The 25,537-nt window shown below is 37.9% G+C and overlaps 1 protein-coding gene across 4 annotated transcripts in view; it reads right to left on the bottom strand.

The window, feature by feature from the left end:
- LOC114876901 (glutamate receptor 1) overlaps positions 1–25,537 on the bottom strand; it is a 177,241-nt gene that overhangs the window by 68,888 nt on the left and 82,816 nt on the right. For 3 of the 4 annotated variants that reach the window (XM_029188816.2, XM_029188819.2, XM_029188817.2), the window contains exon 4: positions 15,453–15,605. In XM_029188816.2, coding sequence (XP_029044649.1) covers positions 15,453–15,605 — 153 coding nt within the window. Of the gene's footprint in view, positions 1–15,452; positions 15,606–21,257; positions 21,336–25,537 lie in introns of those variants that run through there. The other variant, XM_029188820.2, reaches the window with a different exon arrangement.

Here is a 25,537-nt window from a genome sequence, read left to right as displayed (position 1 = left end):
TTTTATGAGAATGCCGCCAGAGTGCAATCGATACTTCCTTCAAATGGTATTAGCTTCGGTAGAATCTGCTGTTTGCTCATTTCATTTAACCGATATTCAAATTTATTTCAGCGATACCAAAGTGGGAGTCCTTTTTTGGTTTGGTAGGTGTAAAATAATGGATTTAACGGTATTTCATTTCCATGGAAAATAAATACCATTAAATCCATTATTTTTGTAGATACCACGGTTAAAGTTTGATAGTTTTTTAGACTTACATCATTTACCATTTGAATTGGTCAATTATCTTGAAAGGATAGAAGGGAAATTTTCAAAAGGAACTCTTCAGACGATACTTGGGTCCTTATAAAACCGTTATCAGAATCGTTGGACCATCGAGTCTGATAACGATTTCGATATACTCGAGTTCGTGCCCTGGTCTCCATCCTGCTGGATATCCGGCTACGAATCCGGGTCCAGCAGGCACCCTCTTTCGTGACCTGTCGCAGGATTTGCCGGCCCAATAAAAGGATTAACGGGACGAGGGTTAATCCTATTGGGAGGACCACCCTCACACCCTTCTACGTACGACCTCTTTTACTCTGCTTTCATCTTCGTTCAACATCTACGCTTCACACGCGCACCTTTCTGCTTCTATCCCTTAGCCGAGCACCCTTCCTGAAACCCCTGTTTCACGGTACTCGCTCCATTTCTTTCTCTTCCCACCACCTTTCTTCCCTCCATTCTGGTTCGTTGTCCTCTCTATATTGCAGTCTGATTAGCGGACACCCACCCACGTACCGGTGACCTTAACGCTGATAACGAACGATTATTTTCACCCTGGATTAGCCCCGACTCTTATTCAATATATTCGTGCTGACCTGGATCCTCTGAAGAGCCTGCTATTTCTGCTTTATAATATAACCTTTGTTTCTTTGTTTCATTTTTTCCCTCCTTCCAAGACTCTGCTTAATTAACGCATTATCCGCCGGCCCTAAATAAAATAGATACGAACTACCACCTTATAATTAATCGTAATTAAAGATTAAAAAATGTAACTTTCCTTTTCAATTTTCTCTTAATTAAAGTGCATTTAACTTTCATTATTTCGACTGTTTTACGTGTGAATTTACAATAATCAAAAAATTATTAATTGATATTTCTGTCAAAAAGCCTATTAATAAAAAAGATAAATAATATTTTATACTACACAATTTTTTAATTTATACAAATACACCGCACACCCTTCGAGCTTAATGTCTCCCCGACAGATCGATTGAAGCCTGGTTAATTCTGTCGAATGAAATATTGGAAAGCAAACGGTGGATACACAAAAGGAAGTCACGCTCGAAAAAGACGTTAAACAAACATCGATACCTGGGAACAATCGTGGAACAACAGCGGATAGCGGGGAAGGAAAACAAAACGCGGCGAAACGAAGAATTATAGGGTAGAGTCGGTGAAATATACGGTGTGTGCCCGGTGCTGCCAATTCAACCAACCGAATGAACTTCGCTAAATTATAAAACGTAAATATCGCGGCCATTTTGCGTGGAGAAATGAAATCGATAAAACCGGCCATCCCAGCAACGATTACGAATAAACGAAATATTGAGAGACCAACAATCCCTCCTCCGCCACCCATCGTCTCTCAAGCACCATAAATTTTCCCTGCTTCGACGAAATTTTGTTCTGTTAGATTTCCGGATTATTATCGTCGGTGAATAGTCAGGATTATGGTAGTTTCATCGATCGCGGTGCATTATGTTTACAAGCTCTCGTTGATCCGACGATTTGTCCACTTGCGAAATACAACGAGTTATTTTCAATTAATTCGATTTTAATGGATGTAATATGACGACGCATCGTTTCGATCGTTACAGTGGCTTCATATCGAAAAAATATACGTCCTGTATATTTGTTCAACCATTCGGTTTTAACCACCGTTATAAACTTTCTCGTCGACACCCGCGACAAGCACGATTTTTCCTTCGTACAGAATTTCATTTCGGTATCCATGGAAGTTTTAACGCAGCTGTCGTAAGGGCGGGAGGGCGAATAAAGGGAGAAAAACGAGGTGAATTTGTCTGAACTCGTTGCGACCACCGTAAAGGGTGGAAATTCGTTTCTATTTTCGCTGAAATCTGACAAGGAATAGCTCTTCCAATAATCTCGCAAAGGCAATGTAAATATTCTTTGATTTAGAAATATTAATAGAATGTGCAATATCGCGAGATCGACGGGCATCCACGAAGAAAATGGAAAGAAAAAGAAGAAATCGTAAGGAAACGGAGAAACTTTTCTGATCGACACGAAACACAATGGGGACGGAGACAAAGAAAACGAAAGAAAATGCGAAAGGCAGGACAAGAAAGCGGAAAGTTTCACGCATTTGACGAAACCGTCGGGAACTTTTAGTTTTTCAATATCCTTTATCCGGTAAAAGGGTTGGAAAATTTTCGGCGCGCCAACTTCACGAACGGCCCTGACGGTGGTGGTAAGTTTACGAGGCGGGTGCAGCAGCGAGTTCATCTTGAAGCCGCTCGCTCGACGACCCTTCGACCCTACGATGAAACTTGAACGTGTCGCTTGTCATCCAAAATTCACCGAAAACTTTTCCCCAACGTGGTAAACGCGCAACTTTCCTCTTCATTTCCATAAAAGCCAGCACCGAGTCGCTTAACTTCCGCACAAATGTACGCGCGCGAGATCCCTTATACACTTCCGGTCGATCTGGAACCGATAATCGTCGCGATTCTTCCCTATAACGCTTGCTGATGATCGGAATTTCTTATTCTAAACGTAAGTGAAACTTCTGTTTTTACGATTCTTCTCGAGAATTGATGTGGATGAATCTTTGGTGATTCTGGTTTAAATTGAATTTTAAATTTAGATGTATAAATAAATTCTGTGCTTTTTAGAATCACGCTTTTTTATTTCAACTTTGAATATCTTCCCGCGCTTCTATGTATTTGAAAAGTGGCGCGAGAATATGATAAGAATAACTATTACTTCAATATTTGGAACTGCTACGATTTTTGATAAATGAATCTTCAATTAAAAGAACAAAGAAAAGGCTCAGAATTAATTTCTACACCTGATATTTATTTAGATACTTATTTCATTCGAATATTTTGAAATAAAGAAATGGGAAACTTCGAGTATATTCCAACACGTCACAAGGTGGAGCGTTCATCTTCATTGGAAACGTACAAGAGAACATCTGGCGGAGAAAAAAGCATTCGGAAAGTGGCGAGAAAAATAGCTGTCTTACAATTACCGGTAAGAGAAATAAATCGGTCTTTCGCGTGTCCTATCCGTTTCGCGAACTTCCGTCCGGTAATCTCGATCGTTTTTACTTCGAACGTGCTGCAAGAGGAAAGCTGATAGTTGAAACTTCAAGGTGTAATATCCAAAATAATAAATATCTTTGCAGCTATCTTAATTAAAGGATCAAAGGAAACACTAAAATCGACGAAGGTCAGAAATGATTTTTCACCAACTTTTTCACAAATAAAGCTTGATCTGTTGTTTATGATAAGAATTCCGACATCGCGAAACAAGGCTACGTTATCGAACCAGCATGGCCAAGCGTTCTGATAAAATTCTGTCATTTTTATCGACGAATTGCCTGCAGGTTCGTTAAAAAAGAGAACTCTCCAGTAAGCGGAATCGTCCAGCGACGACGAGTTGTTATTCCGTGCGTAAACAGGGATTTTCCTTTCTCCGCGGATTTGTTGATCGATCCGTGGTTGTTTGCACTCTCGACAGATTTCTGCGAGATCATATGTTATAAACAACTGGAGACTATATTACGAATTTCATTAAATTCAAAATATTGATCGAAAGCAAATAAAACTCCACTACTTTTAATACTCTTTCAACATAATATTATTTGAAACATTTTACCTCACGAAAATGAATAAAACCATCAAAATAAATTAAAAAATTCACTCCTAAAGCAGTAATTCGACCGGAGGGCTCGAACGGTGCGCTAATTGGCCGCGTCTCGTTAGCATGTAAAACTGCATGGTCGGTAAATTAGAAAGTGGGGAAAGATTACAATTAGCCCTAACGATCGGTCGGCAAAGTCTTATGAAAATGCAAGACAAAACGCTTTTCCTGGTGCCACACGACTTCCGTGGAATTCGCGTTTCGTGACCCTGCGTAAATTCCAACGGCTCCCGACAGCGAGGGGTAGTTTGAACATCCCCTTCGAGACGGGGAGGAAAACTGGCCGGGATTACCGGGCCACGACGACCGAGGGTTGGTTGGTTGGGGGGGGGGTGTTGAAGCAAGGGTCGGACATTAGAATTCATGCGGAGACATTTGCGGTCCGGCTCCTAACGACCAGCTGTAAAAAGCTAGCCGAAGCTGCGAAGTGGAAAGCGAAGGAGGGATGAAGGAGGATAAAGAGGGAGCAGCCGGTCGAGCTAAGGGATGCTGGAAGAGAAATGGTTGCGCGTAATGAATAAAAAATCGAGTCGTGCTTTCTTCGACGAGATTCATATCGACGTGTACTTTGAATTGGAATGATTACACTGGTCGGTATTTTGTTTCTTGTAAACGAGTAAATATTTTTCTTTTTTTATATTAAGATTAAAGATTTGTGTCGGTTTTGAAAGTAGAGGCACTTCCAAAATGGCAGATTTATCCAAAAAGTGAGTATTTAAGTGAAAAGATAAACCATAAGTCAGACAATGAAAAATCAGGGTTTAAGTGAAAAGATGGGTCATAAGTCGGACACTGAAAAATCACGGCTTAAGCGAAAAGATGGATCAGATATTTAGCATTATTTAACCCTTTGAGACGGAGCATTTTTAAGCTTGCACAGAGTATTATTAATTTACGTTAAAGGAAGTAATAATTCCATCCTACAAAGCATATTTATAGCAATGTTTTGCACCAAGAATATAACGCATTATGTACGGAATTATAAATTACTATGATAATTATACGAGATTGAGAATATAAGAAATGATTTCAATGTATAGCAGTCGAAAATCCTGTTCCGTTGCAGTGATCCTGATGTAATTAATGCTACCCTTCCTATCGAACGATGAAGAGGGATCAATTTTAAGTTTAACAAACGAGTCTGCAACATCCTGGCGAACGAGACCGAGCCGGCCGCTTTTCTCGTTAACTTTCTCGTCCCGTTATAATCGTAAATTGGTTATCCGACGATCGAGCTGGATTATTAGCCATCGACTATAAATTGCAAATTCTTTTGACGCGATGCGGTCGGTTAACGGAAGATCGGTTATAAATTGACATCAACGTTCGATGGCTTTCAACCAATTTTTCTACGATAGGTAGTTTTATTCGGATATAATTTTGCACGATTATTATGCGTATATTTTTCTTCATTAATTTTTCATTGTTCTAGAAATCCGACGCACGAACATGTTTCATTTCTTTGACATAAAATAATGTGAATTGCTGCAAGCAACCGAAGGTTAACTTCATAACTCATCATTCGACAGATATTCGCCACGATTTAAATTTCTCGACGTCGTTATTTCTCATTGGTGGATCGAAGAATATTAACGGTATCAGAAGCGAGCGAGCAGAGAGCGTGATTTTTAAGGATTCACCTCGGGCGTTGTTAGTAACCGCCGCGATATCGGGCCGTGATTTAGCTCGGAACCGTCCGACTAAGGGAAAAAATATGCAAACGAGATAAATCGGGCCGAATAAATCAAACGAAGTGAATTATACCGGGTACTTATGCCGGTTTTCCCCGCTCCGACTAGCTCTGCCACGCCGAGAGCAACACAGAACGCCGACTTAATAGCACCGATTAATGCAGCAAATCCCCTTTTCGTTGAAAAGCATCACGTCTTCCTTGCCGCGTTATCCGTTCATCCTTTGAATCATAAAAATTCATCGACTTCCTACCACCATTCGTCTGTATTTAAGAAACTAGCAACCTTCTAACACCGTGTACTATGCTTCTAACTCATTGGTGACAAATTATGATAGAAAATTTTAAGCAGTATTAATATTGCAATTAAAATCTGAAAGAGCTTAATCTTTTCACCAGGCTGAACTTTTAAGCTTTAATACAAAATAAATGTTTGTAAATTTTGAATTTATTTGTTTAATATTACACAGATGTATTTGAAGAATTAATAATATTGATACAATATTCATCGTCAGTAAAATCAATACGTTTGCTAACTTGTAATCAGTAATTAAATGATCATATAGTAATCCTGAATTAAAGAGTTATTAGTAGTTTTAATTATCATCATTATAGAAACGTGGAAATTTAACGAGAAGTAGTATAAACGTACAAACTTGAGGGTAAGTGAGCGTTTAAGTGAAAAGATCAATCATAAGTCAGACGCAGGCATTACAGAAGAAGTTCGACTACTAAATTACCAAATTCTGTGAATATCTAATTGCAACTAATCTCTAATGGATTTTTGATTAATTAAACACTGTAACAATCTTCAGCCACTGCTGTAAAATTCGAACATAAAGGTTTGATATATAAAAGTAATCAAGAGTAATTACACTCACGATTAACCACCTTTCCTTAAAAACATAAAAACCCCCGAAGCCTCGTTCTCCTTATCAAGGTTTAATCAACATTCATTTTCCATTTTAATTAAGCGACATTCCAGCGCAACGTTCAAGATAAGGACGGAGAAGAAAGGGAAGATTAGAGGGCTAGGTTCTTTTCTAAACGACGAATATTAATACCGATGAAAATTGATCACCCGCGAGAACGCTCTTTAATAATCAATATTAATTAACCCATCGAAGCGAGCAAGAACTAAGAAAGTTCATCGAGAAAGGAGGAAAGAAAAGAATGGCTGGAGGTGAAAACTCTTTTCCTATTCTACCTTAGTCATCCTTTTCTTTTATTTAACTTATGATTGAATAATAAAAAATAATTCCACGAAGCACTCTTATCTTTTAAATAAAATATTATTTCCCTTATAATTATATCACCTAATAATCTGTCCTTTAAAAATTATTTTTCCAATATACGAAACTCTTTCGTTTAAAAATTATACGTTCAATTTTAGGTTAATATCCTTGTATAAATATATTCTGTAAATTCGGGTCTTAATTGAGCCAAACTCCACAGTTCGAGTGGAGTTTGGCTCTTAAGCTTTAACCCTTAAAGGGTTAAGCGTTTTTTCAAGACGACCGTCTCAAGGGTCTCTAAACCTTGGCCTTCATCAGCAACGCGACTGTTAAAAAAATGTATCGATCAAAGGGCACCGATTCATTAAGAAACATTTCATCAGCAAATTGTTTTCTGCGCTCATTATATTCATTTAAGAGTCAACTTCCGATAAGATACTCGAAACTGATTTTCCCTTATTTCTGGATCCAATCCGCGGCTTCCATCGATTTCTTATTACTCGAACCAATGCCCTTTCGCCCTTCGACGCGTTTCTTCGATACTCCCGTCTCGTGGGTGTCGTTATTCGCTCGTCTCGCCCTTTTGCTAATCTTCCTCGCAACCCGGTGTTCTTCACCGTCAGCAAGATCGAGCCGCCTCTTTTTGACGAGAAAATCCAGCGGAAACGACGGCGTACCTCATCGAACCTATCGATTTTACGTCGAACAGCCTGCTACCGCGATTTCGTACTTGTCTGGAACGAAATCAGCGACGCCTGCCGCGAGAAATGGCTTTACTCGATAAGAAAATGTGAAAATTTCTGAAGAATATTCGCCCCTTTCCGTTTATTAAATCGACTAATTTTTATTTATAACGTTAGTTGGGTAAAAATATAAGCCACGTTGATACTGTGTAGTTATTAAGAAAGCGTGAAAACTGCGAAAGTAGAGGGCTATTCTCCTGAGAGACCTGAAACCTTTATGGAGTTTAAGTAAAGTTCGCTACAGTATAAGTAACCGGCGAAGGACGATGCTCCTCGAAGGAGAATCACCAGGTGACCGATAAAACATACGTTCGTGAGCTTTCGTTGGCCAGAAAGAATAGAGTTTCGGTAAAACATTGATAAAGAATACTTTTTTCTCAGTGTTTCTCAACCATGTTCAAGTAAATCCCTTTGGAATAGCTAAATAACTTGCAACACCCTTACATTTATATTTCATTTGGTATCTTTGGCAAATTGAAATATTATTTTCATTATTTAAGTATTATTATTTATATTATTTAAATATTATTTTAATATTAATCCAATTAATTTGTAATTACTTTAATGACTAATTTCCAACTACTGGACAGTGGAAAAATCATAGTAAAAAATGGAAGAAAACTGAGGAACCAGAAAAATATGATAAAGTCTTTTCGATTTGTTTTCTACCACCGGAAGCCATTGTTGAATTCCCGGAACGCGTTCGTCAGGTGATCAGAAGCACCCTCGTATTCCACGAGATCGAACCTCTCGAAAATACGGCCTGCTAAACGTAACGAGTGATCGTAACCGAGCTGAGTAACTAACCTGGAACACGAACAGGAATTTATCGGGTCCACTCGATGGAGAATTAATCGACGACGATGGCTCGCTAGTCAATCACGATGAAACGTCTGCGAATCGGAAGTACAAACGATCGAAAGTAATCCAGCGAGAAAGTCAGTAAAAGGAAGGTGAGATTTTCCATGACGAAAAGACACGATCATTCGAGTAGTTGTATCGCTGGCGAAACTTTTCGAACAGCCCCGGTGTCTCGCGGTTCAATTCGAAAGTTTTTAAGCCGAAGAAGTAATAAGCTGGAAAGCGAACTCCTCTGACGTGTAATCAAAATTTTAAGAATTCGCGATATCCCGTTCATTTATATTTCACGTTTCTTTTATGCAACTTTTAACACGTTCGCTGCGAACTGATTAGATATTCGCCAGATGAATTTGATATATTTTTAATTATTCGATCCGATTTTCCCAGATCATTCAATATTATTGTTAATTAAGAATTTGTAGAGGTCTATGTAAAGGAAAGTATGCAAAGAGTTAATATTTATTCCTAGCCAGTCGAAAGGGTTGCAAGCCTAGTTAGAATGACACCGTGGAGAAACCCTATTTGTTTCGTCCGTGGCCACGAAGCTTCCAGGATCGTGTCATTTCCGATTGTCACTTCTCTCGGCTGAAAGAAGCGTCACGATGCCACGAGGGGCTGGTTAAACAACCGTTTAAACTCCCTATTCGCGAACGTATATTATTCTGAAGTTCGAGGAACACGTTGACGGCGGTCCAATTTTCGACTGAAATTGACTTCTAACGTTGTTTCGCGCTTGCAGCTTCAAAAAAGTTAACTCGAAGGTTCATTACGAAATAAATATGTAGAAAATTTTGCCAACACAACAACTTTATTCATTTTTCCAATGCCGAATTAAACTATTTGCAAATTCAATATTAAAAGGGTAGATTTTTATTATTTAATCCTTTCGTAATGAACCACGATTCTTTATCTTCAATGGAATTTTTATGTTAGAAAATTAAAGGAGATTTTAAGTTTCATGATGAAACTAACGATGGAAAGTAATTTTGTGAATTTTTCTTTTCGTTAAAACTTTCAAACTTCAAAGCATGCCTAGGAGGCACACTTGGCTCGCTAAGGGTTAAACGTTACGTTATTTAATATTCACTGTAATTAAAATAGAAGAAAAACACGCGAAGACTGTAATCCGCTATCACAGTGATTACTATAAATATTATCATTGCTATAATTAATAAGTTAATGATCCATAAAATTCTCCTCCCCTTTAAAATCCTCAACTTCTCAAATTTTTCTATTATATTTCTCTAAAAACTATCTTTCACATTTCCCAACCTTCTCAAACTAAACGCTCCCAATAAAGAACCATCCCTTTGAAACATCGACTATTCAATCAACCCCTAAAACCTCAGCTCACCTGTCGTGCACGATCAAACATGAGAGAAATCCATTGAAAAATGAATTAAAAGAAAAAAAAATGGAATCCATTCTAGAGCGATCGAGAGGCTTTCGAGCAGAAATCGCGCTGCCGAAATCGTGTCTTGCAGCGGTGGTATCGAGAGGAAAGCGGAAATATCACCAGCTTGGTCGGTTTTTGTCGCGGCGGAACGTCTCGGTTGCGGTGACGATAGAGCAATGTCTGCTCGGGGATAAACCACGCGGGAATTGAAGCTCGGAATTCGTCTCGCGTCCTACCGTCGGGGCTGCGAGCAAACGAGGAAAGAAGGAAGGAGAACGAGAAGGGTGTAAAAGCGAGGAGTGGCGGGTGAACGGCGAACAAGAATGGTAGAGAAAACGGTAGAAGTGTATAGAAGGAAAAAAAGGCGGGAAATACCCTCGGGAGCTCTCGGCAGATTTATGCCGCCCCTGGCTGGTTGGCTGGTTGGCTGGCTGGCAACTCTGCACCCTGTATACCTTCCAGTCCTATCCACCCTACGGCTACGGGGGTTACCTTCTAACCAAAAGATCCTGCAGGATATTATACGATATGCACCAAAACTTGATAGATGGCTATTACGTTCCGCTAAGACGACCGTACTATGTTCTGCGGCACTTCTTCTTCTTCCTCCTCCTTTCTTTCTCTTTTTCATCCAGATGATCTCTCTTGGCCACCTTCGAGCTCATTCAAGATGTGATTTTTCGGTGAGAAAGTTCCCTTGCTACTCGTCTATCGTACAACCACGCTCGTGAAAACGACCTGGCTTTTTTCTTACCCTCTTACAGACTGAACTCTTTGATATTCCTTGTGAAACGAGGAAAGCGGAGTGGAAGTTCGATGATGGTAGTTGGTTTTTAAGGAATTGTTGAATAGCAAGGAGTGATCCTTCTGGTAACCCTTTGAACTAGATTTCTTTTCAATACTGTTGCGCGTCAGTTTGTATTTATTTTAAATCAAATTAGGTAAATTAATGTACAACGGTGAAATTTAATATTTTTCATTTTAAAAAAACATAAGTTTTACAAAAAAATTCATGTCATCTTCAGCATGATATACGAATTCAAAGGGTTAAATGTTAGATTAATTAGACATAATAAATGATATAGAATTTTCAGAATCTAAGATCACCAAGAAGATTATAAAATTAATAATAAAAATAACATTTGTTAACCCCTCCTGTATATCCGCGCCGACAAACTCACGTTCGAATTCGGTAAGATTCTATCACACCTAATTTACGTTCCAAACGACATTTTTACCGGTGGTTGAGCCTCGTCGTCGGGGATGCATCTAGGATTGAATATCCGCCATCGGAGGCGCACGATCGTTGCAGGGAAATCGGTATTCGTTACGCGAACTCTCGTCGCGGATCTTGCGATAACGACGCGAGCATTATCGCATTACGCTTCGCTCGACGAGACGCGAGCAACGCAAATGAGAACTTATGCTCCGCCCCTGTGTCTTCCGTTCGCCGTCGTTTTTTCCCGTTTCGCGGCAAAATTTGCTTTATACCCAGCTCGGCTAACTGGAACGAATTGAAACGAGCCCACTGACGAAGGGAAAAATGAATTCACTTGGAATCAATTACAAGATAGAACTGAACGATCGATAGCAAAACCAGCAGGAAAGAATAAAACGTCTGATATTCCTCAGTAATCATTTACTGTTCATTGGATGATTGAAAAATTGAAACGGTATTTAAAAACATTTTCTTTTTTCTATAAGAAAAGTTCAAAATTATTTGTCCTTTTGAAACTAAGTTTCAAATTGTTCGTACAGCTATGTTTAAAAGTGTAGAGAGTTTCTTCCTTGTACCTATTTATTGACCGTGTTTCTTGGGATATTGGTATCGCATCGTGAAATTCGAAATAGCGCTTGTCCTTTCATGATACACACCATACTCTAGAGAAAAATGTGACAGCTTCGATATTACATGACAAAGATAAGAAATAGATATCTGTTATGTGTTCTGATACTGTACACGAATCGAAGCTTCTCGGTAAGAAAATCAGAAAGGAGAATAATTTATTTCATTCAAATAAATTATTACTAAAATCTGCCTTTTGATATAGAAGAACCCGATAATTGCCTCTAAAGAATGACCCAGTTGGTCAATTAACAGAACGAATTAAGCAGCTTTCATTTACTCATTTCCATATTCCTCGCCATCGAACCGGCTCCAATTAACCGAAACGAAGAGGCAAGTTTTCATAGTCCAAGTCGAAGGAAGTTGGAGTCTCGCGGATCCTAAGGAAGTCGATCGTTGTTCCCCAACGAGCGGAAACATTTAAACGGGCTGCGTCTCGACGATGAATACACCGGGCCAGCGACACAGCTTACCGTCGGATTATAACAACGGCCTCCTGATCCGTACGAAGCAGCGAGCAGCATTAATACAATTAGCGGAGCTTCCCTAAGCGGCGTAACCCGGGCTGCATAGCGCACCTCTGACCCTTGGACTTGGCCCAAATATTCACGATTCCATGGGTCCAAGCGACCGCGAGTCGACCTGTCGACGAATTCTATTACCGAATCCCAGCCCTTATACGTTTCCTCTGTGCTTCGAATATTTTATGACGTTCGTCGCGCCGAACCTAGAAAGGATACGTAAAAGGATTTACACGCGCGCGACTGAGATAGAGACGGGCAGGTCACGAGCAGAAAGGGGAATATAAGGGAGCAAAGGCGAGGAGAAATGGTGGAATTATTATTTGATGAATCGAGTAGATGGAATTCCGTTGAAGGAATTCACCGTTTGGAATTACCGAGACGATCGCTATTTACCGAGCATTTTAACGATTTCGAGCATGATGTCACGCTTACTGTGGAATGTCGCGCTCGGTTTTTTGTATTTCAGAATATTTCTCTAATATGCATTACTTTACGAAATTGTATAAAAACGTATCATTTCTGAGAATGAAATTTAATTAATTAGAAAATTGACTGTTGTACAGTACCGAGTATGGTAGGCTTTCCCAGGATAAATGGCGATGTCCCCCCTCCCCTAAGTTTCTCTGGGTTCCCTGGAATCCGGCTATCTTCGCAGGCTACCCCTTTCTACGCTCTCGACCTTCCCCTTAGGCAGCCGCGGAGAGACTGATGATGTAGGGGAGTCGGGCCCATGTAAGTATAATCTGTGACCTCCCACCACTTGCATATGCACATTTACGCGGGAGAATTTGAATTGATATCGGTATTATTATTCGTACTAAATTTTATAATATTTAACAATTAAAAACTAAGTTATCTTCTTTTCTAAATCATTTTTAATATTAATATCGTTAAAATTAATATTTTAAAAATTCTTGTTTCGTAATATTTCGAAAATTCCAAAAGTCCAAATTCGTAAAGACCGTTAATATCAATTTCATCTTTTTTAATGCTTGTACTAATAAAAAATTAAATTTTACCAGTCGTTCGTGAAACAAATCGAGTTAAAGAAATCGTCTAACGTTACAATTGAAAGGCTAGTGTCCCTTTGTTGGCCGAAACTTCTATAAAGGATTTCATCGATGACAAGACAGCGATATCTTTGGCACCCAGGTGGCCATTCGTTTACGGTTTAGAACGGACTCGATCAGCTTCAAAGGCAATTTCACCTCGGCTCGATTGGCCGACACCCTCGGGTTAGAAAGCGTCAAACGATCCTGCGGATGGGCGGCCAGCTCGTTCGCCTTTCAAATCTACGCGTTCCACCGTCACGTGGACAATGACCGTGTCGAATCTCAGATGGAAATTAATTTCCACCATTGCCAAATCGATTTCTTTCATTGCATCAACTTGATTTACCATTGCCCTCTTAACCCTTTCGTTACTAAACGTAGTCATTTATCAAACTTTCATATCACTTTCTCCTTTATTTAATTTATTCAACTATGTGGATAGCAATAGTAAAATAACGCTTCACGATATTTCATTTAAAAAAATTTAATTTCAACAAAGCGTTTTATCAGCGAATTTAAAGGATTAAAGACAGCACGAAAATATTGTAACAGAGAAAATGAAATCGCGTTTGAATGGTATTTTCAAAGAGAATAAAGAATAAAGTATAAAAAGAGAAATTAATTGAAATTATTGATCTATTTTACCGATTTAAGCTTCTTATTATTCTGCTAATAGAATAAAGTTCTTAAGGAAATACTTGTTTAAGTTGATTAACAAAGGAAATTGATACAATTTCTTTCTTGAAATGTTTCCCATTAAGAAACTACTTTGATCTACTTAAATAAATATGTACCTTTGAACGAATTAAGAATCTTTGTAAGTTACTATAATTGATCAATCTTTTAATTTGGAGAAATAAAAAATCCTTGTAATGTCAAAGTACCTATCATTATTACTTGTTTTTCCGAATATAGGAAATTCGAATTGAATTGTGTCCAGCCTTATGTGTATCAAAATCGAAAGAACCGACGTCACTTTGTTCGAGGTATCGCGTTGGTATCGGGAACATCGACCGATCGACAATGCTCAGGTTCGTACGTGCCGGAACACGCGACATCACGCTCCCTATTGAAGCTGACACGAGCTGAAATCGGCGCTGCATCTCGGCCACGAAATAAGTAACGTTTCGCCGAAGATACTAATCTTGTTGCTTCATCGAAACGCTTCTATTTCTCGTCTTTGGAAGTCGTGCACGTACCACGACGCGGATCGAAACACTTGTTATCGTATCGACCGCAAACAGGAAGCTACCTCCAAGATATTACATCCGCGACGGCTCGAATAACACGTCACGCTGTGCATTGTCTTGCGATATAAAAGACATTTATTGGAGGGTTGTTGCTTTTAAAACGTTTTCAGAATCAAAGAATGTTGCCTTTTGATGGAAATTTAAAATTTATGTAGAAAATTTGCACAAACCTTATCGATTATCTTCACAATATTTTACTATTTCTATTACTTGCCTAATTTAAAATGCCTAATAGCAATGTTTCTAATTAAGTAAATGACAAAATTCCTAATAGCTATATTTCTAATTAGGTAAATGATAAAATTCCTAATAGCAATATTTATAATTAGGTAAATAACAAAATTCCTAATAGCTATATTTCTAATTAGGTAAATGTCAAACTTCTTAATAGCTATATTTCTAATTAGATAAATGATAAAATTCCTAATAGCAATATTCCTAATTAGGTAAATGACAAAATTCATAATAACATAGGTGATGGATTTCTATCCTAATCTAAGCATTATAGAAAATTTCCCGAAATCTTATCTGTTAGTTTCACAATATTTCATTCGTGTGACTTTATTGTAAAGAGAAATCTGCTTCTTGCTTTTGATTCGAGAGTAATATATAAAGAAGTTGGACGATAATTCTGGAGACCAAGAAAAGTTATACGATTCTGAGAAACACAATTCTGGATCGTAGCTAGCAGATGACTTATCGTTAGCCTTTTACTTCTTGACTTGTCAATAATAGAATTGTGAAATTCTCGATAAAATTTGTTACATAGAAAATCTATTACTGCGTTCTATTTTTCAGCATAAATCATTTCACTTGCGAATATAGGTGAATTTACTCATCATTTGAAACGATTGAAAGAAATGCATGCATATTAGAAATGTATGACATTAGAGTAGTACAAATGGAGAAAGTTCCTACTTACTGAGGCGGGATAGCTTGTAGGCATCCGCAGTATTAATTACATCTACGAAAGCCAGCAACTCAAACTTGCGAGTTGTGGTATTCTGGTTGTGGTTGACCATCGCAAATTTGAAGGCTGACTGCACTTCGTCGGTGCCCTGTTCGAAGATTGCACCTGCAATCAAAAATATATCACATCAGTTGTGTTCTAACGATAAGAAATACCTTCTATCACTAAGAAACATGAACATTTATATTAAAATGAAATTTGACAATTTTCTAAAATAATTTTTTTTCGAATAAAAAAAAAGAAAATTAAATAAATTCTTGAAATAGTCTTTTTTCCACAGTGCACAAAGATGTATAACATAGTGAATACCACCATAATATATTTCTTTATTTTTCTTTAAAATAATATGAAAAAATTATGGAAAGATCCTATGATATTTTATTAAAAATTCCAAATTTCATGAAAGATCAAGCATCCATGAGTCAAGAACTATGGATAAATCATTCGGTTTATGGAATTTCGAGTACCGTCGGTGTTCGAAGAAAATACGATTATCCGGTTTACCATAAAATAGAATGTAATAATCCGACGTACGTAGATTGTATTGGATCTATGATCGGTCGGAAACTACGTTTACTCGCATATGGCACAGTAGTACGAGCCAACGTCTGCTCAGCCACTGTCGGCCCTCGACCCTCCTGCTCGTGTAATTACGTCGATCTATTCGCCGTTTAATACGTACCAATATTAATGCTGCCGCCTGTCCAACGGTTTACCCTAAACCACCCATGTAACCGATATTCTACTAAATTTCTAATTATAATAACCTCGATCGTAGCTGGTCAGCTCGCGGCCTTTTTCGATACACGTTCCTCGATACATGCACCTATTATCGATTCCCGTCGATATATTCGTGAAATGAAACGTGCTTAATGTATATAGACGCGAGTAAGTGATTTGGGAATAAGCTCCGCAGTTTTACGTATAATCGAGATGAGAAAACTTGAAACGAAAGAATATTTTTATATTGACAAAGTGAAAAAATTAATGAACTTATAATTAAAAGAAGATAATCCAAAGACCAGAAAGTCAAAGAATAGGAATTAGATTAAATATTAAAATTGTTATTCTTATTATTATTTTGCTATAATGCATTACAAAATTTTTTATGAAATTAATTGCAATGGAAATTTAAAAAATGAACTTATTATAAAAGGTTAAAAAGTGAACAGTAATTTTTTCGTTCGTTATTTCAAATATGATTCATTTAAAAAAAATCTTACGACACGTATTTCTGCTAGCAATATGTTTCCGCGAAGCATAGGTGTTGTTTTCAGTCTGAAATTTGTAAAATCTTGAACAGTAAGCAACGAGGTCGCGTGGAAAACGCGTTCTCGGTGAGTTCGCACAATTCACGACGCTGAATTCAACTTTCTTTCGAGTGTTTCGTTTTTCCCCTCGAAATGAGAGAACTTCTCAGCACCCCCGTAACTTTACGTAATATTATTCCAGGATTTTTCTTGTTTCTCGTATCGCGTCTTCGCTGCATGCACGTACCACTTCGCGCAATTTCAACGTCTCCCCAATCCAGGAAATCCTCAAAGAGTCTGCTATCGCTAACAAACGAATCATCTAGCTTTATCGAGTCTATTATCAAACAAACTAAATAACTAACGCGCGTCAATGCTTAAATATTAATGTTCCTTTTTTTCTTTGGGTTGCAGATTGTAAATTAGAACATAATTTCGTGACATAAAAGTTTAATAAAATGGCACTTATGATATATCAATTTGAAGCTTAAGGTTTGCTGAAAATTACTACATAAACATTTCAAAAATATTTTTAATACAAAATGGCTGATTGTCAATTCAAAGAAACAATGACTAATTTTGGAACGTTTGAAGTCTAATACAATTTGATGACAGAAAAGTGTTTCAAAATAGTATATATGCTACACCAATTTAAAGTTTAAGGTTTGCTAAAAATGACTATATAAGCATTTTGTTAATAATTTTTATATAAAGTGGCTAATTGTTCGTTAAAGTAAATAATGTATGTACCACCCTCCCAACAGGTGTGTTCGCTATATTACAAAGCAAACTAGATATTTCTTACAAAGAATACATTTTTTTATCTTTCCATGAAAAACTGTAAAATTCTGGCTTGATTTTTACCTTCTTGATGAGATATCAACAGAACTCTCTTTTCTCTTATCGAAACCTAGTTTCTACTTTTTGAATCGTTCCACTGCGACGTCACAAAGGTTCGTAAAACCATATCAAGACGAGAAAGATTATAATTCATCCAGGATGATGTTAAATAAACCCGGTCAAGAGATAATGCGAACATGACGCAGCTGTTTCGCAGACTTTTCTGTCAGGATTCTTTGAAAACAGGTCGAAAGTTGAGGTCGATACTCCTGTCGAGATGTTTGTCTTCGTGAATTTCCGTAGTTACATGAATTTTCGTTTTCGTTATTTCTCTGAAAGAATATCCTTTGGAGGAAATTTACAATCTTCTGTCGAAAAGAAGAAGAATCATTTGACTTTCGTGAAACCTTGGTCTGTTATGTTGTCGGAACTTGAGCTTCATAGAAAACTGCATACATAATTTATAACAAGTTTGCAAACAAAAAATTTAGACTGGTAAATAATTGATCTTCTAGTTCCGTACAATTATATTTCATTGTTTAGAAACCAGTAAATTGTTGGGCGAATGGCTGCGGCCCATAAGTCGATAATAATGAACAGAAATTGATACAAGCGGTAGCGCAAACATTGTTTAACACCTAAGACGTTGACGCTTGTTCGCGAAACAAGCTTCTAATAGTGTAGTTGGGAGAAGTTTGATGAGTTACGGCCGTAAAGTTGCTCGCAGACAATCAACCATTTATGATCTAACGTGTCTTGGATTTACACGATCCGTTGCTGTACCATCGGTTACAGCCCCATGATTCTTCTTCGTGAATAAAACTTATCGATTCTGAAAACAATGATAATACCAAGAAGGGTAAATTCCATATTTATTATAATGGAAATCTTTAAATAGGTTTTATAGGTACTTAGAAATTTGGAAGCATAGAAATTATAGAAATTTAGAAATTTAGAAACTTGAAAGCTTAGAAATTTGGAAACTCAAAAATTTAGAAACTTGGAATCTTGAAAATTTGGAACCTCAGAAGTTTAGAAGCTTAGAAATTTCGAAACATAGAAACTTAGAAATTTAGAAATTTACGAACTTGGAAGCTTAGAAATTGGGAAACTCAGAAATTTAGAAACTTAAAAACTTGGAAATTTAGAAACACAGAAACTTAGAAACTTAGAAATATGGAAACTCTGATATTTAGAAATTTCGAAACTTGAAAGCTTAGAAATTGGGAAACTCAGAAATTTCGAAACTTAGAAACTTGGAAATTTGGAACCTCAGGAGTTTAGAAGCTTAGAAATTTCGAAACATAGAAACTTAGAAATTTCACCAAATAATGAGACGGCTGGTTTCCATTGTCCTTTAAGACATAAGTGGAAAGTGAGGCTGTATCGTCTGGGGCGAAGGTTAAATAGCAATTTGGCTGTCCCTGTTTACTTCGGCGAGCGTTGACAGGTGGGGCGCCGCCGCGCGTCTATTGATTGGTGCCCAGCATCCCCACTCTCTCACACTCACATTGATTCCCCTTTTCTCCTCTCAACCCCTGTCCTTCGTCCTTCTTCACCCTGTTCCTTCAACTTCCATTTTTCCACCCTCTACCCTCTACATCTCCACCTTTTTAACTCTCCTCCGCCTCTCACGAAGGCGCTTCATATTTTTCTTTCGAAAAGCTCGTATTTCGGCGTTCAGAGCCTCGGCATCGGTATTCGCCGTTTGCTTTAACCCGCTCGCTTCTACCTCATTTTTTCCCTCATTTGTTACCGGCGCAGTCTCTTCTTCAATTGAACTCGGCTTAGAATTCCGTCTCGAACTTCTGTCTTTGCTTCTGTGGCTCCGAGCTTAATCGTTTTCTCGTTCTGTAATTTGTTTCACTCGTGTCTCCTTCCTTCTTCTTCCTTTTTTTTTCTTCTTCTTCTTTGTCCTCTACGTGTGTTCCTTTTTATTGTTTCTGGCGGTTGCTTTGTTCCAGTTGCTTTGGACGAATCAACCGACCTTTTCTCCGCGTTCCTTCCGTCGCTACGTGAATTCCTAAAACCGTCGAACACTCTTTTTCCACGTTTGTCTTTTCGCTAGTTGGATCGTTCCTTCGTTTCGAATCTCCTGTTGTGTTTGCCAAGGTATTGGATCGGTTGACGGTACAATTTGTTGGAAGAATACACGCAATTCTACCATTTAATTTAAGAAACTTCAAATTATATCTAATAATCCTGGAGCCTGTAAAAATTTCCCCGTTTCGCTAATTTCTTCTATTTGCATTGAAAAATAATTGCTCGCGAGGTTGGAAATTCGCAGAAAAGCAAAGCATTCACTGACCCAGAAATAAGATACATTAAACGAAAGTATTAATTGAAGGAATATTATTTGCTATCGATTAAGCGGAAACGCGGATGCAACGTTCGCACGAATGATCGTATTAAGCTTAATGAAATCACTTTGAGGTTGCAATAGAGATTGCATTACAAAGTGCGTCATAAAACACAAAGTTTCGTGTAACCTGGTTTACGTGAAAATTTTAATAGTTCGAACCGTTATATTGTCAGCCTCCCGTCAAACGGGAAAAATTTAATTTCCGCGCAATATTCCGTCGCTCGTATCGTCAAATATTGTTTTTCATGCGCGTATCAAAAAGCTTCTCGCAGCGGATAACTTTCGAGTTTCAACATTCTATAAAAATTGAAAAACTTTTAATCGCTTTCGCCGGGAACGGATTACTTCTTCCATCAACCGGAGACGGCTGACAAGCGACTACTGTCTTCCTGATATCTAAACAATTTCAAAACGCGAACGAGCTGAACATTCTTTACAATTCTCTTTTTCTTTTTTCTCTTTTTTTTTTCAATCGTTTACGACGGAATATTAAAACCGTTCGACTGCACGCAGGTTGGAGTTGTATTTTATTTAAACATTTCACGTAATTTTCAGCAACGAAATTTTCCACAGTGGCGAACACTATTTTCGACACTATTCACCGTTGTGCGCTCCTGTTTTTCGGTTTAACGAGAAAGCGCACGCTCGTCCACCATAAACCCCGCGGACTGCACCGGCCACCGTACCACCATAATAAAAGATAACGAATAAAGTTAATGGAAAACGGTGAAGCGAATCGCAATAACCGAAACATAACGACATTGTCGATCGTTCGACGTCGTTCAGCTTGTAACGGCCATTATTCGAAATTTCCTCCATTCCGCTTCGAGCACCGATAATTTCAAGCTTCGCCGATCAAACTTTCAGTCATCCGCTCTTTTGCTCCAACGACCTCGTCGATTTGCTTGGAAAGTGAAGTTTCGTGGTTGTGTTTAAGAGACGCGTGTTTTGTGCATCGAGTTAAAGCATTTGCTTGTATTAGGTCAGTGCAGAATCTATTAGTGCTCAATATTTTAAAAAATATTTTAAGTACACTCAGGCTTCTCTAGGGAAAATGATATTGCAGTGGAGTAGGAATTTTCAAAATTTTCATTTTGATTATATTAATAATAAAAGTGATTTAGAAATGAAATAATGTAATTTTTAATGAGAGCCTGAATCGACTGTGACTGAAACTTGCAAAACATGTACAAAGTTAAATACATAATTTTTGAACGAAAGATTTTTTTTATATATTGAAAGAATAATTTTTAGAGGAATAGTGTAAAATTTAGAAAGTGAAAATAATATAAAATACAAACTTACATTAAAATTGGGGTTCTCTCCGAGGATTAAATGTAAAATTTATCTCACTTTACAGAACCGTACTAGACAACGTGTGCGCGACAACTGATGCTCTATGTTTTGATTTCTGTTTACAGTGGCGTGGCTAGGAATTGCGAGCGACTCATTTGTGTTTACTAATCCTATGTATCCATCAATTCAAACCCACTTCATTTACGTTTGAATATTGTACAAAATTCTTGTTCTACTATAAAATTTCATATCTCTGGTGGAAACTATTATTTATATTAGCTCTTTAAATACAACAATTCAACAATGAGATTAGTATTTAAGAAAAAAATTGTATTATAAAGAACAATCCTCTTTTTTCATTTTATCAGCAATTTATAGAGCTTATCCCTTAATTTGAACACTCTATATAAATGTGAATTTCTATTTACACAATTTAAAAGCGAAAAATAGAATTCATAGAAGATTGTAGATACTGTAATGGATGCATAAATATGAAACCACGAATTGTCTATTATACACGGTTCTATTTCCCAAAGTTCTCTAATAGACAAAGTTTTACCGTAACAAATTCATCAGGCGAGATGAGAAAATTCGTACCTGGAAACCATGCGAATCTATTCTCTGCTGGTGGCAGCTAATCAAAGCGTACCAGGAGAAATCTGGTTCGTCTTCGACGATCTAACGAGCTAACTCGATTTCAATTCCTGCCCAATATCTTTCTAGACGTCTGTTGACTGGGCACACAGACGAACCGCCAGACGTTTCCCCCCTTCGTCGACGATCCGATATTGTGTCCCTTAAGATATTCCAAGGATTTAAATTAAGTTCTTAGCCGCAGATATTGAATCCACTTTATGTTAATACCGAGTGATCCCCGCCGTCTCGTTGGAATCTGAACGACTCGAATAATTTCCGAAAGCTCGTCCGGCTGAGCCTCGAGGAAAGAAAGAACGACCGACCGATCCGTCCCCTCGTCTCTATGAACTTCGTGAATTGACCAAGGCCTCGTTTCGTCCCTTCTCGTCGAGCTTTCGCCCCGGTTATAATTCGATTAAGCGATTTGATGAACGGTTTCACCGGGAGATCTCTGCCGTTCGGACAGAATTGATTCCAGCGTCGACCGACTGTAAACTTTCTTTATCGTCGCGACGATGGAAATGTTTGGAGAAGGGAGAGGGAATAGAGTTCTATTTGAATTTCACGGAAAATAGTGTTTGATGTTGCAGAAGGGACGCGAAGAAACTTGGACGGATCTAAAAACGCAAAGTTTACCTATCGCTTTCGTTAATTTTATGAATCTTCCTGAATAATTATAGCAATGGCTGATTATAATCCTAGAAATATTCGAAAAGTTGGTTGAATTTCAGGAAAAGTTGTAGAATATTTAATATCGTGGAAGAAATAAAGAAATCTTGCCAGTTTTAGAAGAAACTAAACTATTTCTAATTATTGAAAAATAATTCCTCCTTAAAAACCAATCAATGGGTAAAGTTCTTAACTGGAAGTTCTCAAAGCCGAATAACTATTGTTCGAAAGTCCAAACAAGCGGTTGAAAATTAAAAGCACCGGTGATTTTCGTTCGACGAGAACGGTGCTTCAACGTTCGCAAGTTTGCCAGCGCAATTAATCGAAGTTGAAAATTCAAGCGGCGCGAACAGCAATAGCGAACAACTTATTGCTTAATTTTGACTTGGTCGCGTTTACGAGCTCGCGTTTATGCCTGTCTGCAATTCGGGATAATACCGAGTAATTCCTGTCCCGCCGGCCAATACCGTTGCCAGGCTGGCACAGCAAATTGCTTCGCGAGGGTGTCGTTCGATCACAGCCACCGTATCGAGATAAGCCTGGTCTCGATGGATAATTTGCTAATAGGCTAGCTGGACACTATACGCGGTTAACTTTTCCTTATTCGAACCACGACCAATTCCTTCCTAATTACAACACCAACCAGCTACCCAGCAATTTCGTCAGAGATATAATTTTCCTAAACTATCGGCCAGCTGGGATGGTACGCTACCGAATAACAGGTTGCAGTAGAATCATCGTAGTTGCAAGCTTGCAAACGAACATTGTACCTTGCATTACGATGGTAATTAAAATTTGGCAAAAATTGTGTAAAATTTAGAAGGCTTTGAAATTTAAAAAAAAAAGTGCTTTGAGATTTGGGAAAAATATAATTTGGATTAATTTTGTTTCCACCAACTTAAGTATTCTTCAATTTTGTCTGAAAATCACAGAGCAGGAAAAAGCTTGCAGGATGATTATCGGAAAATAATCCGTGCCTAACGTTTCACAATAATGGCAACGTGAAAAATAGAAGCAACCTAATCTTCGATCGCGTACTCGACTGGATCGTGGAAATTTATGACTTGCTCGAGAACACCAATAGAGTTCTACAACGAGGCAGTACATCAAACAGTTTGATAGGGTACATCAGTCTCGACGAACATGCTCATGAGCACCCGCAACGATTCTTGATCGAACTTGCAGACGACCCATCCCAAACACATAGCTTTCCGGTCAACTGTCTACCAGGAATGGATAGATTGTCGTCGAGCCTAGTACAACCATGGAATATAAATTTCGAAAGCTGTCCTTCTGTAGACACCCTTCATCAAAACGATTCAGCTGAAATTACTCTCACAATCCTAAAGGGAGTCTAGCTTCGAAGCTTCCTAATTCAAAATATTTGTAACCCAGCAATTTCAAATTAAAAATATAATATTACTGATATTTAGAAGTTCCTCAAATTTTTCGAATCACGAATTTTCTTTTCAAATTTCGAAGTTCCTCGAATCCAGAGTAGTTTCTTCTATTTCAAAGTTTCCCAGGTACAAAGCATTATACCGAAAATAAATTACAACACTTCCGTTTTCAATAGAAATATTATCCTCAACGAAGGTTCGACTAATTTCGATGAAGCAAGAAAAGTCAAATGAAAAAAATCTGACAACTTTTATTTTCTGTAAGGAACGTTATATCGACGATCGAATTGAGCACTTTTAACGGGGCCCATTCGTTCGTGCTCCCCATAGCTGGCTCGTAAATCTTTGAACAAAAGATCTCGAAGCCACGATCTTTCGTTGGTTGGAACCATCGCTATTATACGAAAGAGCTTTTAAGACAACCTCCCATTTACATGATTAAGAATGTTCCTTGGTTGGTCGCCTCTTACTTAGAACTTCTTGCCCGGTTTACGTTGTCCAATCTTCTTTCCAGAAAACTGATTCTTTGCGTGCATTCGCCTCGCGTGAAACGCTACGCTTTCATTTAATCATGAAAGAACTGGACTGGCAATAAAGAAAACTAGATGCTTCTTTCTTTTTTGCTTTCTACGGTAAAAGGTGGCTGAAAATCGTGGGTGGATGTAGGAACTTCGATTCGCTTGTTTGATAATTGAGTTTGAAATTTTAAATATCCTCTGATTGGGGAAGAATTAATTTTTTAAAAACAATTTTACGTTTTTGTATGTACATTCGTGGTCAAATTAAATTTTCCCAGGGAAAATGGCTATATCCCAGACTCCCACCTTTCCCTATTTGGCGATCTTGGGAAAATGATAGGAAAAATTTGAACTAATATTTACTTTGTTATTTCCATTTTTCAGATATATATATTATATTAAATTTTATAAAATTTGGTAATTAAAAATCATATTATTTTATTTCTAAATCACTTTGAATATTAATATTGTCAAAATCAAGATTTTGAGAATTTCTACTTTTTCTATATCGCCATTTTCCCTGTGGGGTCCTGTACCATTATACAAACGTACATTACCACTGTTATTACCATTTTAAATAATCCATCTCTGAATAAAATAAATGTTTAATTTCACAGTGTGAATATTAATTCACTTAAAATTTCATAATTATTGTATCATGAAAACGAAAGTGTTTCATCATCCCCTCAAATTCGATCATTCCTCGCGATCAAACCTTCCCACTTACTTTCACCCACTAAACACGCAAAATCACCGTTTCGTTCTCACCCTTTTCAATCTCTTTCCCGCTGTAACACCATCTCAAATAAAATTCATCCCTCGAAGAGAAGGTATCAAAGCTATCCACCAACAACGGAGCATTCTCTCTTCTTCGGGCACCATTATCGGCGCAGGAAGGGATGATTTTGCGAAAAAATCAGCCTCGGTTATTCCCACCGGCTATTTTCGCCGATTTTTCAGCAAGTAAGTACAGATGGTGATTTATAAAGTGGGAATGCAGCTCGGTCGGCCGTGTTCAGCTCACGGCGATCCATTACAGTCTCCTGCTGTTTCCAGTCATAACACT

This window comes from Osmia bicornis, chromosome 5 (genome assembly GCF_907164935.1).
Source record: "Osmia bicornis bicornis chromosome 5, iOsmBic2.1, whole genome shotgun sequence".
Classification (NCBI taxonomy): domain Eukaryota; kingdom Metazoa; phylum Arthropoda; class Insecta; order Hymenoptera; family Megachilidae; genus Osmia; species Osmia bicornis.
The sequence above is the reverse complement of the archived record's forward strand: the minus strand, read 5'-3'. Positions and strand labels throughout refer to the sequence as shown.